Raw genomic sequence first — 15,223 nt, forward strand, 5'->3', positions numbered from 1 at the left:
AATGGCTGGGCTGCTGGAGGGAGAAGGAGCATTTTCTGTAACTGCAGGATGTGTGGATGCAGCGCACTGATAGCATTCCTCCAGCAGATCAGTTAAGTGCCCTGCTGGTGTGAGATAAAGGTTTACTAGATGACTAAAATAGGACGTGAAACCGAGGTTTTTTGTCTTGTGCTAAAATACAGTAGCTTTTTAAAAAGTAATTAGTTTGGATTTTAAAAAACGAATGAATGGTGTTACAGGAGCCATGTCCCTGCCTGTTCTTAACAACAGAGATAATTCCCAGTTAATTGGAGTTGGGGGGGAGGGTTCTTCATTTAAATGCAGATGAAAAGAAATAACAGATTAGTTACAAGGATACAAAAGGGAAGGTGAGATACACTAAATGTTGAAGGTGTGGCACGGAGATCTTTGAGAACAAGCCAGCGGGAGGCCGAGGAAGCACAAACACAGCTCAACAACTTCGAGCCCAGCTAAGCCTATTCATGCAGCACCTTCTCAAGTTTGTGTGTGTTTACGGCGCTGTTTGTCCTCTGTGCAGATAATCTGCCCGGAGATAAGAGTGTTTGCTCTTGCTGCTTGTTCAGTCAGCAAGCAGAATATTTGTTCTAATACTAAAAGCCTGTTTCCAATGTAAAAGCAACATGTCTATGTTTCTCATTTAAAAATTCTAATGCTACTTTGATCTGTAGTAGGAGTTTGAAATGGAAGATGTAACTTGAGATGAAATTAGTTCTGTAATAGCCACCTGAACAAAAATTCAGCTGCTGTAAACTAGTGAAAATTGCATATTTCAGTATGTGGCAGTTTACTTAGGTCTCCTAGTCTAACAAAGCTTTGGCTGTGCCAGTGTGTGGAAAATGAGGGTGCAGAATGAGAGAGAATTTACTCTCATCCTTGAACATGTGTACAAAGATTCTTAGCTTAGTTGCACAACTGTCCACTGTCAGTGGCAGAAAAAGCATACTTCCTTTGGTTTGTAGGACAGACTGTATTCTGAAGAGGCTGCTGCATAATTTTGCTTTTCCTCTCGTATGTCCCTACAATGCCATTTTTTTACGTAGCATTAAATTTGTCCACTGAATATGAATTTGGTAATTGCCTGACTTCCAACTTCTCCTCCTTCCTTCTGTTCTGTAGTGCTTTTCACCTGTCTCTTGAAATTTACAGCACTGACTGCCAGGCGTTATTACTAAAAGTACCCAGAGGTATGTGGAGGATTTATAAAATTAAATAATTTTAAATTAAATAATTTTAAATTTTAAATTAAATGCAGATAATCTGGGGTTAGCAATAAAACTTTGAAAGAGTTGTTCTAACAAAGACATGGTGTTTACCTACTTCTATAATATTGGTGGCGGGGTGGAATTTTGGGTCTTTTTAGAAATAAGGCAGCTTTTGCCCTTGGCCTTCTACCATCACTGTCTTGAGGCAATTTTCAGAGCAGACAATTCAGAAATTTTTTAGAAGATTACTTTGCTGGATCTTGAGGTGCCATAATAGATAATGTGTTCACAGACAGAGCAGTAATTTATTAATAATTCTGTTAAGTTCAGAAGTTGAAAGGGAACCAACATGACTTTATCTGAAAAGAAGGAAATATGTGGTTAAACGTTTTTGGCTATAATCTTAGGTGGTTTCCATTTTCCTGAAAGAGGAGAGGGGGGAAAAGGAGTTTAAATTCCTTTCTCAAAATAAATTAAAAAGTACCAGTGTGCATTATTGTGTTTTAATGAGAGAAAAGTTCCTGCATAAGCTCGTGGGGTTTCAAGATGAATGATTACTACGTTTGAATGATTGTGTGGTAATTTCAAAACTCAGAATATCTTGAGAACGAATTCATGCTCTCAGTAGTGAAAAATGTTTGTTTATCAGAGTTTTGAAGACCTCCTGAATCTGGTGGCGTAAGGCTTCCAGGGCTCAGATTCAGGAGCAAGGGCAGACTCCTTCATCTGGAAAGGTCCGGCTGCGTGCCAGAGGCTCCCAGGCTGCTGTGTCAGCAGCTCGGCTTTGGCCGGCGTGCTCAGGGCAGATTGCAGGCAGCAGGAATCACATCAGCTCTGCCAACTTGTTTCCTCTTTGACTTCTGAAGGCTTTCATAGAATTTGCAGCACTGCTTGGGCTTCCAGGTGATGCATGAGGCATTTGGGGTTTTGAGCCCTCAGCAGCTGTCTGAGCTACCTGCTGTTGCAGGAAGTTTGTGTGTAAGGCGCTGGCAGCTGCAGTGACCAAGGCAGTTGAACGGCCTCTGGAATGGCTTAGTGGCACCATAATATTCCTTATCAAAGAAACAAACAAAAAGTATTCCTGGACATCTTGGAAAGCTGGGTTTTGACATCTGTGGGAAGGCCTGTGTAACTTTTGATGTCCCAGGTTGCTGTTGTGGGTCAGAAGGATAGGGGAGGTCGAGTGAGAGGTAAACCTTAAGTGAAAGTCAGCAAAGTGCTTATTTGCTCCTGCAAAACATAACCAGCATTAGAGTACAGGCTTTTTTGTCTTTACAGACTCATGGTTTGCTTATATTGCCTTTTTATTTCCTCTCTTGAATTATTCTTCATTTGCCTTAGAAGAGAATGACAGTTCTAATAGGCTTTTTTAACTGTCTTTCACTTTTCAACTAATTAAATGCATCTATTAAATGGATGCTGAGTCCTTCATTTGTTTCCTGTGAGATGAATGGGTGAAGACTGTGCTGAAGGGCTGCAATGTATTTTGTATGTTTGAAATGTTTAATCTTGAAATGAGGGCTGTGGGAGGTGGTTTCCTGGTAGTCCACATCTTACTCATGGTGGTTCTGACACCTCTGCTCGCAGAGGCTGTTGGCCAGTGGATGTCCCCACGGTGTGCTGTCCCCACGGTGTGCTGTCCCCATGCAAGGCTGGGCTCTGATGACTCTCTCAGATGAGCTGTGAGTGCAGGCAGGCACAGAAAACCAGGCTGTGCTTTTCGCAGAGAGCCTGCAGTAGAAGTGCTGGTGGGAAGAAGATATGCTCAAACAAATAACATTTATTGCCTCATTATTGAGATGCTGCATTTTGTACTAATTAAAAGGTCTAAAGCTGTGTTGCTTCATACCAAAGTGTGAGAAGTTGTAAAAATCAGGTTTAGAGATCAAATGTTTGTTTTCTTTGGCAAATGACATTACTCGTTTGTCAGTTCGATTCATGTTATTTGCTCCCCGTTTTCCACTCATGGGTTGCCTTTCATGTTGTTCAGTGCTTAATTCTGCCAGCACAGCCTTTGCATGAGGGGGGCTTCCCTTTCTCTGTGCCTCCTGGAGCCCTTTCTTTTTTTGCTTGAGTGACCTTAGCTGGGAAGGGTGGAACTGAGCAAGTAGGCACAGTGGGGGTGCTTTGAAGTGTGTTATAGTGCTAAACATCAATTATGCTTTGATGAGGATTTGCCAGAGGATTAATTTAGAACTGTTAGAGGAGGCACTGTCTGAAAGTTCCCCTACCTAGCTGAGCCCCAGCTGCTCCTGAAGACTGAAACAAACTCAGATGGATTTGGAATGTCTAAGCAGTCGTGTCAATTACCAAATTCATATTCAGTGGACAAAATCTGAAGTGGGTGTAGGTGTGTGTGCATGTTTGCCTCTTTGGTGATTCAACATGGACAAACTCCTGTCCAGTGAGAGGTTTTGACTTGCCAAGTAGGCTGAAATAGCAATTGAAGGTTTATTTTTCTAATTTTTTCTTTTCTGTACAATTCAGGTAATTTTACTGTGACTCTGTTTTGTTTAAGAGGGATGTTATTAAGTATAACATGTCAAGCTCATTTAGTTTGATATTTGCTTCTTTTTAAGTTTCTTTGTGACATCACTTTGTGTACTGTTTTCTGGATGTGGGGCCTTAAGATCATGCATTATTCCATGCTGCAGCACAAGGCACAGTGCATGTTGGTGCTGTACTTGGTGTTGCTTTTTTTGAAAAGCCTGTCACACATGCTAGAATTGACACAGGAAGACTTCCTTATTTTTAGCACGATGTGTGTGTCATGTATTTTACTGAACTTTGAGTAGTTTGCAAATTTGAGGAGGACTGAAACCATTGCTTGGTTTTAGTTGAAATCACTCTTTTATTGGGATAAAATACAGTGTTTCTTGGGAGTAGGAAGGAGAGTTCTCATTTGACTGTTTAGATGTGCTGTAGGATTCTCCCTGACTGGCAGCATGCCACTTCCTTTGTGACACAAAGGTAAGCTGACAAGAAAACCCCTAGTTTAACTGCAAGCATAAGAATTCTAACTGAATCCTGGTGCATGCCAGTTTATAAAATGAGAACACAGCTTAAATTTATTCCATCCAGTACAGTAGGCAATAGTTAAAGCACTCACTTGATTAAAATGAGTTCTTGGAAAGGAAGCAGTAGAAGCTGTTAAATGGAGTCTCATGTTACCAGCTGGTTTGGATGTTCTTCTAAGAATACATATAGAAGCTTCCTGGATCAGTGTTTTCATTGTGCAGGCACATGTGTAAGAGCTTGCAAATTCATAGCATGTGTTTTGCATTTATTCCAGGTGTACTTGAAGGCACCTATGATTCTCAATGGTGTCTGTGTAATCTGGAAAGGCTGGATAGATCTCCAGAGACTGGATGGTATGGGCTGCCTGGAATTTGATGAAGAGAGAGCACAGGTAAGACACTCTGCCTTTGGCTACTTACATATTTGTTTGTTCTTCTGGAGAGAAACACGGTCTTTGCCTTCACTCTGAGTACAAACTCCAGAGCAAACTTGCAGTATGGAAGTTCAGAAATGTGGTTGTAGCAAAACACTACTTTAGCTGCATTAGGTCAAAATGTTAGGGGCAGGAATCATTTGTAATTTACAACTTTGAGTGTTTGATTCCTCCAAATCTTTGATTCCTCCAAAATACCAAGAACACTCCTCTATTGTGCCTTGCCTCTCCCTAATTTAAGAAACATTTGCACATTAATGAGGTGATGTTTATGGACTATGTTTGGGATTAAATGGAAACACTTTGTGTCAAAGTCACATCCCTGAACACTTCCTCCATGATGCTAGAAAGAGAGACTAGTCCTGCCACCCTTTGAGAATCCATGAGAAAAGCCACAGACCAAAGCTTTTACTCTAAATCCACTCTTGCTCTGCATTCACCTCTTTCAAAGCTGTGTCTGACCTGGGCAAACTCAGTTCCAGCTGCAGCAGAGTCACTGCTGTGGACTCCATGCATTAGGAGACCTTCAGGCTGTAGTGCCTTACACAGCCAGTGTATAGCCCTGAGGAATGTAACATAAAACCCAAGGTTCTTGATCTGTACTTACTAAGTTTGATACATAATGCTAAGTCACGGGACTTCTGAACTGAGAGCTGGCTGATGGGAACGTGCACTCAGGAGGAGACAGTGTCACCCTTTCCAAAACTGGAGAATGCCTGAAGAAGGTGGGCACCCTTCCCAAAAGGAGAGGGGTCAGGTGACCTGTGGGTTTAATTTTTCTCCTCTTAATTTCCCAATAAATATTTTTGTAAGTGCTTGGATTGCTTTAGTTTCCCAGTGTGTATATACTGTCTTAACAGCATTTAACAATTCCCTTTTGCTGTCTTCAGAAAGTGTTTGTGCACTGAGGCTGTGATTTACTCTTGTGTGTGTGAGGGGATGCTCTCAGGGGTCAGTGCTTTCCTGAGTTGTGAGTACAGGGTGCTGAGCTGGAGGTGTTGCACTGTGTGAATCTACAGAGATGTTTGCACTCAGTTATAGGTGTGTAACTTGTTTTTAGTTTGTGATTCTTGGCAACTACAAGGTTGTCAGTGGTCACTCTCTTTGCTACAGTAGGGGTGCCCAGTGTCATAAAGAACTGTACAGACACAGGAGTAGCTGCACTCTTATATGTGTTAGTATTGTAAACATCTGGGCAATCTCTTACATTCTTCAGCTTCCTTTTTCCTGTATCTGTCACTGCTTCCTTGTTTAAAACTGTTGTAATATTGCGAGTGGCAGTTGACAGAACTGCTGACTTTGATCCCAAAATAACACTGATGTCAGAGGGGGCTTAAGTGCCTCATGTGGTATTGCCTGTGTTCCTACTGTCCTTTGTAAGAGGTCCAGCTGCCCTTCACACCTCCCTCATTTTTTGGAAGCTTGTCTTAAGCAAATGTAGTGCTCTTGCATTTTTCTGTCTCTTACCACCTCATACTAATGCTGGGATCAAATAAAACTTTTCTTTGCTGTCATACTTTGGAAAACATACAGCCCTTCACCAGGTCAACAAATACTTTAGGAAGAGAATCCACATGTGTTAACATTGAAATATTTTAATTGTACCCATTAAGCTACTGTTCTTTCCACTTAATCCACAGCCTATCCATGTCTTGCTACTAAGTGGTCTTACTTTTTGTTACTGAAAGTCTTTTCCTGCTGGGCTGCTGTGAGGACTTGGAAGTGTGGATGTGTGTCAGCTTATTTTTTTAATATGTTTTAAAATTTCATTTTCTGGACTGGGAGGTTTGGTTTTGTTCTCTTGTCATGTTGATTGCTCATTCTGTTGCTCATATTTTGCTTATTTTTGCTTTTCTTTGTAAATTTATACCAGGAACATTTTTATAGAACAAAACTAAGATGTATAAGTTATTTGGTCTCATACAGCTGAATTTGCTAGGCTATTATTACTAGAATTGAGTGACATTTAAAAAAAAACTTTTGTTAAATTCCCGTTGTATAAAGTTGGATTGTTGGTTGATTTGTTATAATGTATCACCAAGAATAGAGCAGAATTCTGTGTTTTGCTAAAAAAGTTCTGATGCTTTTATCCCTTTCTCAGACGTAAGCAAACCAGTGTTTCAGCTGTCAACACATCTTCATTCTGGATGTCAACATACTGATTTTTTTCCCCATGAATTTCTAATTTAGTTTCTTTTGGTTATGACCATTTATTTAAAATATTCCATCCAAGGCTTTACGTCAGCCTTCTATTTCATAACCACTCTAAATGATGGTAAAATGCAAAAACCTTCAATAAAAAAAAGAATCTTCTTCTATTTAAGTCTGATTTAAAATAGAAGGTAATAAAGACATACATCTCTTTTGTAAACTAAAATGAAGGCAGCTTTTCTGGAGTCATCTGGGAGATGAGCTTATCTGTTCTCTCTCTAACCTTCTGCATTATTAAGAACAAACTTGCTTTCCACTCTCTGACCCTGGTTTCTCTGCCTTATATGAGCACTAAAATGGCTGTAAAGGGCAAAATTCTAATCTTAAAAAGATATATGGTGTTAAAGTATTATTTTGTTGGCAGCTTTAAAGAAAAGAAAGCCAGAAAGCAGCGGCGAAAGGCAGAGCTGGGACTGGCAGCTGTTTGTATTTCCCTGCCTTGGGCCACCAGGGAGCCCCTTCACAGCATTGCACAGAGCAGCTCCAGGGCCCACGATGGTGCCCACGGCAAAAAAGGCAATTTAACATCTTCTCAGGCTGGGGATGCTTTATCTTAAATTGAAAAATTTATGCACTTAGTCCCCAGGTAGATTAAAAACTTAGTTTTGCTCTCTGCATGTTTGTGTCCTCTAACAGTCAAGGTCAGCTTTTTTTAAAATTATTAACTTTAAAATAACATTTGCATGTATGTGGGAGTTGTCAGTAGAGTTAGCAGTAATTCCAGTTGAAGAGCTAGAAGGAGGGAGAACCAGTACAGTTTATCCCTTCCTGGTTTGTGGGGCCTCTTCAGGTGGGACTCTTCCATTCTGATGGGGAACAGTAAATGTGTTAAGAGGTCTCCTTAAGAATAATAACTTCCAACCCAATTAATAATGGCTCCACATATTATCAACACTTTATTTAAAACATCTTCTAATAGAAAATACAATTTGAAGGATTTTTTTTGAGTGTTAGTTTATCACATCTGTTCATGTGCATAAGCCATTATTGAAAATAAGCAAAAGAGCTGTTGAAGACCTGCAGATTTCTCCTCCATTGTGTGGAAATGTGTCTAAATTGGTGGAGGAATAATTTCTGCTTTGCACTTTCCTCTGCATTTAAATTTAAATAATATAAATGTTACACAACTATTAAGAATGTTCATACTGATGCACCTGCAGCAGCTTTTGATAAAATGAAGGATTTCTTTGGTTTGTAACTGTGGTAATACTTACTTTTAAATGCAAGAGAATTAAATTACCACTGTTTGTGTAGTGGACTCCTGTCTAGCTATACCTGTGTGTACTGTCTTCAAAATGGCTTTTATAAGGAGAATAAAATGTATTGCCTTTTACACAGAACTTCTGAGAATTCCTAGCCTGAAAAAAAACAAGCAGCATTTAAACTGCTTTAGAACAGCAGCTCTCCTTTGAAAATATATTTTAGTAGTAGCTGCATTCCAACTATTTGGTTATCTCTACTGCTGTATTGAAGGTGAGTAGTATTTCATCAACCTGTATTGACATTTGCTGGAACCTGCCCTTGTTCTAGCAGGTTCTGCAGGACATACTTGACTTTGCTGCCAAGGGGTGGTTAATATTCAAAAGAAACGTGATTTGGTGGCAATGAGGGTCACCTTTTGTGTCACTCTGTGTCATCTGCTTTGGTAGCAGGAGGATGCATTGGCACAACAAGCCTTTGAAGAGGCTCGCCGAAGAACTCGTGAATTCGAGGATAGAGACAGGTCTCATCGGGAGGAAATGGAGGTGAGGGTTTCACAGCTGCTGTCAGTAACTGGTTAGTACTTTCCCAAAACTTTAGATTGTTTCCATTTATTTGTCTGTTTGTACAATGTCGTGTATTGTGTTTGTTCAGTGATGTTATATAAAAATTGTAAAATGTGTTGTTTTTTACTCTTGTAAAATGGATTTCAAGTTTTTTAAAGTTTTGATAAGAATTCTCTGATCATGTACTTTTTTTCCTTTCTGTAGATGGTCTTTTCTTAAGTGGGTACTAAAGCTGTAAAGACATTTCTTCAAAGAGTTGCCATTTCTCTCTGAAACGATACTTTAACAGCTGAGAGAGGGATCATGCATTTCTCACGAACACAGAAAAGGCTTTGGGAGCTGCAGGGGCAGAATTTTGGAGCTTGTTATCCCATGTTTTGGGGAAAATTACTAGCCAATTTAATCAGATGCCACAGTCTGCTTTCTTGCACAGGCTAGTTTTATTGTCTTCTCACCTTTTTCTTACGGGTGGGAAGTCTCATTCTTTTTTTTTCACTGGTTTAGTTTCTCTCTTTTATTCTTTGCTTCTTCAGGGCCGCACAGTCTTGAATCTTGTTCTTTCTTGATGAAAGCAGAAATTACTGGGATTGAGAAAAGAAGAGCCAGGAAAGGGAATGGAAACCAGCTGCTCTGAGATGTCAGAAAGGCGAGAGCTGTAAGAGGACAAGTAATAATACATAAGGGGAGTTGGCAAGTTAAGGCAGGCTGCAGGTCAGGAGAGAATAGGGAGAACACAGAAAGGCTTTGAATTTCTTTCCCTTACTAATGCTGTTTCTTACTTCCTCCTTCATCAGTACAGCCTGACTTAACTGTAATCAAATATGATCAATCTGCTGGCTCTATGGTTTTTAGAAAATTTGATTATTGTTATTGCTAAGCTACTTTTCTTCTGGCATTCTTTCGGATAGTTGGGATGATCAGACAGACTTTCTTTCCTTCCAACTACAACTGGAAGGCACTGAGCATGAGAATGAGAGGGAGCAGATAGGCACAGAGGATAATATCTCTCTCTTTGAAGTGGCTGGAGTGTGTCTCCTTGCAAACACTGCTGCAGCCAGGTCGGATGTCAGCTGTAACAAAGGTAAAATCCTTGCCTTGGAGGCCCTGCTACCACTGGATTCTTGGAGCAGCAGCTGGACTGCCTGAATAATTCTGTCACAGCATAGCTACAACCTGCTTGTAAGTTCACTTCAGAAGGAAGGTAGAATTAGCTTTAAGTTGCTCATGAAGACCTGTGCCAGCTTGTGAACAACACAGTGGGAACTTTAGGTCCAATCTTATGTCTTTAAGCTCAATGTACTTAAAACTTTTCTTGATATATTCTCCTTGCACTGTGTCCTTCATCCTCACTCCTCTTACTAAGCCATGTGCATGCTGAAGGTTAAAAAAGAATGAGGCTTCCTGAAATAACTTTTGGAGTTCTAAGACACATAATTTTCCTCCAAGTGTAGAAGACACTTACTTGGAGCTGGGCTGTGTAAAAACACTATTTCAATTAACAGTGAGATTGAGATAATATTGGGCATCTGGGGCTTCATGGCACACATCAAAACTCATGACACTGAGACACAAAAAGCAACATTCTTGGCTGTCTGCAGGAGCTGGATGCAATAACTTCTGAAAACACTCTTGCTTTTTATAGGGCAGAAGGCAGTTGCTATTAAGTGATGTCCTTATTAGCTGTTGGTACCCATTTTCTCTTGAAACAACAATAGTTGTCCCAGCTCTAAAGCACTGGTATATAGATAACCTACAGAAAGGAAGAAAAGAAAAAATTACTGACTTGAAATATGTTTAAGTAGAATGAAAAGTATTATCAAAGGTTGTTTCAAGTTTGTGATGTCAAATACAAATCTTTAATAATTGTAATACATTGTTTTGCATACTTTCCTATTTATTTTACTGTGCCTCTTGGATATGTCTAACCAACAGATGTTTTTTCCTCCAGTACTCGTGGGCCTGTAATTGGTTTTTACATTTCAGTTTTCATTCCTGTGTTTGGAGTAAGATGTCCTGAACTTATATCTGGAATGTTTACAGACAAGCTTTTTTACTCTCGATCTTAGGACTGCATAAAAATCAGGATCTTTTGAGATGAGATGGGAGAGAGCAGAAATAGACTTACAAAGCATTCCTCAAGAGGAATCAGATTTCTAAATCATTCATTGTTACCCTTCTTTTCAATCTATTGCAGCATTTGGGCAGAATCAAATGAACTTCAATCAGTAAGCACTTGGTGTTCATGATCCTTGTACAGAATTCTCAATAGAAAGTGATGCATAAAAGTGCATTCCTGTATTTGTTGTATTTGTGGCCTGTATTGAATTTTCCAATGCTGACGTGCTCAGTCAGCTTGGAAATGCAGTTTGTCAGTGGCACCCTTCTGATGATTGCATTGCTGACAGCTGCAGAAACCTTAATCCAGACTGCCTTGTGTTCTGTTTCTGTTCTGTCAGTGGGGCCAGCAGTATCTTTGGTTTCACTACAGCAATGGTACTTGAAGGCTTTTATATGGAAAAGGCCAGTTCTAAGTGTGCTGACTGAATTTTTATGTATGTTATGCTACACACAAATGAAGATACTTTCCTTGTGATCATTTTAATGTGATTTCTATACGGCTTTCATTTCCTTAAGAAAGTTTTAGATTTTTCTTTTCTGCCATGCTTGGCATGGACAGTAAAACTCAGATTTGGCAGATGTGGAACAGGATCTCATCAGTGTTAATGATGGTTTTAAGAATTGCAACACTGTAGAAAATCAGGATATTTCTGACAGTAGAATTACAGTCAAAATGCCTTTAATAGAGACCAGATTCTGCTCCAGTGGGGGAGGGAAGGGGAATCCTGCAATATTCCACCCACTCCTACCCAAAACAGAGGCGCCAGCTCTTTGGAAATAGTTATCCATCCAAAGCCTGGCAGCATATGAAAATGATCAGACTCGATTCTTTATTTATACAGCTTTCTGGGTAAAAAAGATTTCCCTATTCTAAGTCTTTCTGTAGACTTAACATAAAGTCTGTAGACTTAAAACTCCCCACAAAAGAGTGATCAGTGATAATGTATTGAAAACAATGTTAAAGTGTCTTGCATGTGGCAGTTGGATTTTATAATGGTGACACTTTGCAAGGGGAAAAAACTACAAGTGCAGTAGCAATTTAAAAATTACACTTTGCTTATTTTCATTTTTAAGTATCCTAAAAAACTCCCAGCCAATTAAAAAATTCTTCCCCCTAAAAGAAAGGCAAAAAACCCCTTCAGGGTGTTGTGAGGTTTGTTTACTGTCTTTTCATCATATAGAATCCCTTCCATTCCAGTTTAGCACACCAGATCTTTATTTTAATGAACATATTCTTTGTATCTGAGGGCATCTGAGGTGGGCTGTGCTTGAATTTTCAAAGGTGATCATGTTTTTGTGCAATTACAGCACTCTGATGTAAATAGGGTGGGAGTGGATTTAGGAATTTTCATTGAAGTTTTTAAGCACCTCTGAGTTGAACTGCCTTCTGCTACATTTTTAACATAGTTTGTTTTGAATACAAGATGCTTTTGAGTTTTTTTATCAACTTATATAGCTCAGTTATATCAGATACTGCAAATCCAGCCCCGCTGTCCAGGATTCTTTTGTTTCAAAGATGCTTTTGAAGTCAGTGAGTGTTCTTAGTGCCTTCAGAATTAATAAGGTATCCCAATGGCTTTTACTTTTACAAAAATGTTGGAATGCTGAGACAGAGAATGTTTAATAATACACATAAAAAAAGACCTTACCCCCATTTAAAGATTGTTTTTTTAAAAATGAGGTGTTTGAACTTGAAGTATTTGTATGCTCTCCTTTGCCAAACTGGAAGAGCAAGCAGACTGAAGGGATGTTGGTGAGGCAGATGTTTAATTTTCACTGTCTTTATCTCCTTGGGTCGTGGTTGAGAGTCAGTCTGAGTGTCTCTGGTGTGGTTTCAGTATGAATGACCAGAGTCAGTGTCAGGACAAGAAGTGTTCTGCAGAAATTACTGTGAGGTTGCTGTCTAGACGTAAATTTCCAGGAAGAGCTTTTGTTTGTTCTTCAGTCTTCTGGCATAGTGGCATGATGCAAAAATGTGTCACACTGTCCAGAAGGGCCTGGGAAGATTTAAACAGCCCCTAGTTGGTGAAATTAGAATTTATTGAAAGTAATGGCCCATGTTCAGTGAGGAAAAGCCACAAGCAGGTGCCTCCTGACAGCTCTTTGCTGGAGCAGATGGCACAAAACGTTGGATTTTCAAGGTAAAGAGAGGAGGCCTTCTGCTGAGTTGCTGTGTGCAGGTTGGGGGTATTTTGTGAAGGTTTGTTTTGTACAGACAGGCTGTAATTTCAGACTTGCAGTGATCTGTGTGAGTGCAGTTTGTCCAGCTGTGTTCTCCAGAGCTTGGCTAAGGATGTCCCCATGGCTTTACTTGGGGATGGGTTGGATCTGTTCTTAGTCTTCCAATGTAATTTCTTCAACCAGTGTTTTTGAAATGTCATATTTTTCTACTTTGTGTTCCTTTCCTATGTTGCTGCCGTGCTCTTTATTTTAGCAACACTGTGAGTAAAGAGACGGAGTGGTTTGCTCTCCCTAAAACAGTCTAGTCTAGCAATCTGTCTGTTTGTGGTCTTGTGCTAAATATAAATTACATTAATGGCTAAGCAGAGCCATTTTGGGAAACTGCATGAAATTCCCATTTTAAAAACCTTCATTTTGCTGAAAAAAACCCCTGCTTTGGAAATTGTTTTTCTTCCAGAAGCAATCCCTCTCAGTACAAAGCACCAAAAACCCCCACCAACCCCACCCTTTAAAAAGTGCTGGAGTAAAAATTTACTTAAATTTTAAATACTGCGTCCTGCCCTAGGTTTTTACATATTATTCTTGTTTGTTGGGAATTACCAGTTGAAATGGGCAAGACACATTTCATGTAATTTTGCTGAAGTTGGGAACTCTTAAAAAAACAAACAGGATTTTGTTACAGAAATGTAAACAGTTTACAGTTGAAAGAAAATAAAGTAGTAGGACTGACTTTCATGTTCTTCCCAAGGTTCTAGACAGTGAAATTATTCTCCTTTTCTTAATTTTTTTTAAGATGAAACTCCTAGTGTAAATAAATGCTCTAACTAATTATATTTTTCTCAAATACAACTGACTTCAGAAGAAAGTATAATATTACAATAGGTATGTGGGGACTTTTTTGTTTTTCATTTTGGCTCAGGGTTTTTTTTAAAAAATTTTCTCATCAGATTTTAAAGGGTTTTTTCCTTATTAATCTGGAATTAATTTAATTAGTGTTTACTGTATGTACTCTCCAAACTGATGATGATGATGATAGAAAAATAGAACAACCTTTAACACAGGTTTTGGATGAAAGAAACCCAACCCATAGATTTTTTCATATGCAGTGGGTAGTGTAGACTTGGTATATGCTTGTACACAATCATAAATATTTGTTTAGATGGAGGATGGATACAACATAACTTGGAAAGAGGTGTTTGAGTGGGAGTGTGTTGCCTCAAAAGGTTCTGCAGTGCCAGTCCAGTGCAAGTAGCCACTTAAGTTATGGCTGGCTTGCTTGCTTCACAAGAACTTAAATAGCTGGTGCTTGTGCAAAAGTGCTGTAGAATGCATAGATCAGAAAAACAATTTGTGCTGTACAGAATCAATGCTGGCTGTAGGACGGAGGAGATCAATCTTGCAAATCAGGGAATACTGTAATATAAGCGTCTTCTTTCAGTCAATGAAGGTTAGAAAGGGGCTGAGCAACAGAGGAATACTGTCTAGAGGCAATCAATATTAATTATAAATTTATAACCTTTAGACCAGCTTTCAAACAGTGCTTTCTAAAAGGGAGCACTTTAAGCTTTTTTCCCTTGGAAAAGAAGTTTCAATATGAAAGTAAAAATTTCAGTCTCTACTCAAAGCTCTTCAGAGCTGCCTGTTCCTGCTGTGCTTTTTCCTTCCTTGGCTTGCAGTGACCTTGGTCCAGTTTGGGGCACAGAATCATTACCTTCATAATAGCTTTTAAACAAAGATGCAACCATTGCAAAGATTTCAGGTGAGGGGGTGCACGGGGTCAGGAAGCAGCTGTGCTGCTTGGCTGGTCGTGCTCTGGAGCTCTCCCACAACCTGTGGGGGAGCAGGCTCTGCAGGTAACACAGTTCATGTGTGTTTTCTGTCAGTTTTTAGGAAGTAGATAGTAGTTTGAAATGAAGTCTTGATGGAGATAAGTGGTAAATAACTCTTATCAATGGCCTTTGTTAGGAAGATTTTTTTTATTTTGACTTTAAGTGAGCTTGAAAGACAATGGGAATGGAAGCAGGAATAAAAAAGAGCATTGGATATAGAATTCATGGCAGTAGTAGTTCTACAGTTACTTCAGTCTGACATCCAGATCTCTTGCCAAGTTTGAGAGCCTGTTTTTCATTATTTGCATAATTTAAGTGGTGCTTGACATTATAATTAAGAAAGATCAAGGCTACTTCTTCCCAGGTTCAGTGAAAAGGAGAGCTGATAGCAAAATGAATGTTATGGGCAGCCAACAAAGCAACTGCAGAGACTGGATCCAGGCC

General features: G+C 39.4%; 1 protein-coding gene across 2 annotated transcripts in view; it reads left to right on the forward strand.

Annotated features, from left to right (window-relative positions):
* Window positions 1-15,223, forward strand: part of CBFB (core-binding factor subunit beta) — a 37,273-nt gene that overhangs the window by 14,002 nt on the left and 8,048 nt on the right. The window contains exons 4-5 of one of the 2 annotated variants that reach the window (XM_064386440.1): window positions 4,516-4,632; window positions 8,535-8,661. In XM_064386440.1, the coding sequence (XP_064242510.1) occupies window positions 4,516-4,632; window positions 8,535-8,661 (244 nt within the window). The remainder of the gene's footprint in view (window positions 1-4,515; window positions 4,633-8,534; window positions 8,662-15,223) is intronic. The other variant, XM_064386439.1, reaches the window with a different exon arrangement.

The sequence above is a fragment of the Passer domesticus genome, chromosome 12 (assembly GCF_036417665.1).
Source record: "Passer domesticus isolate bPasDom1 chromosome 12, bPasDom1.hap1, whole genome shotgun sequence".
Taxonomy (NCBI): domain Eukaryota; kingdom Metazoa; phylum Chordata; class Aves; order Passeriformes; family Passeridae; genus Passer; species Passer domesticus.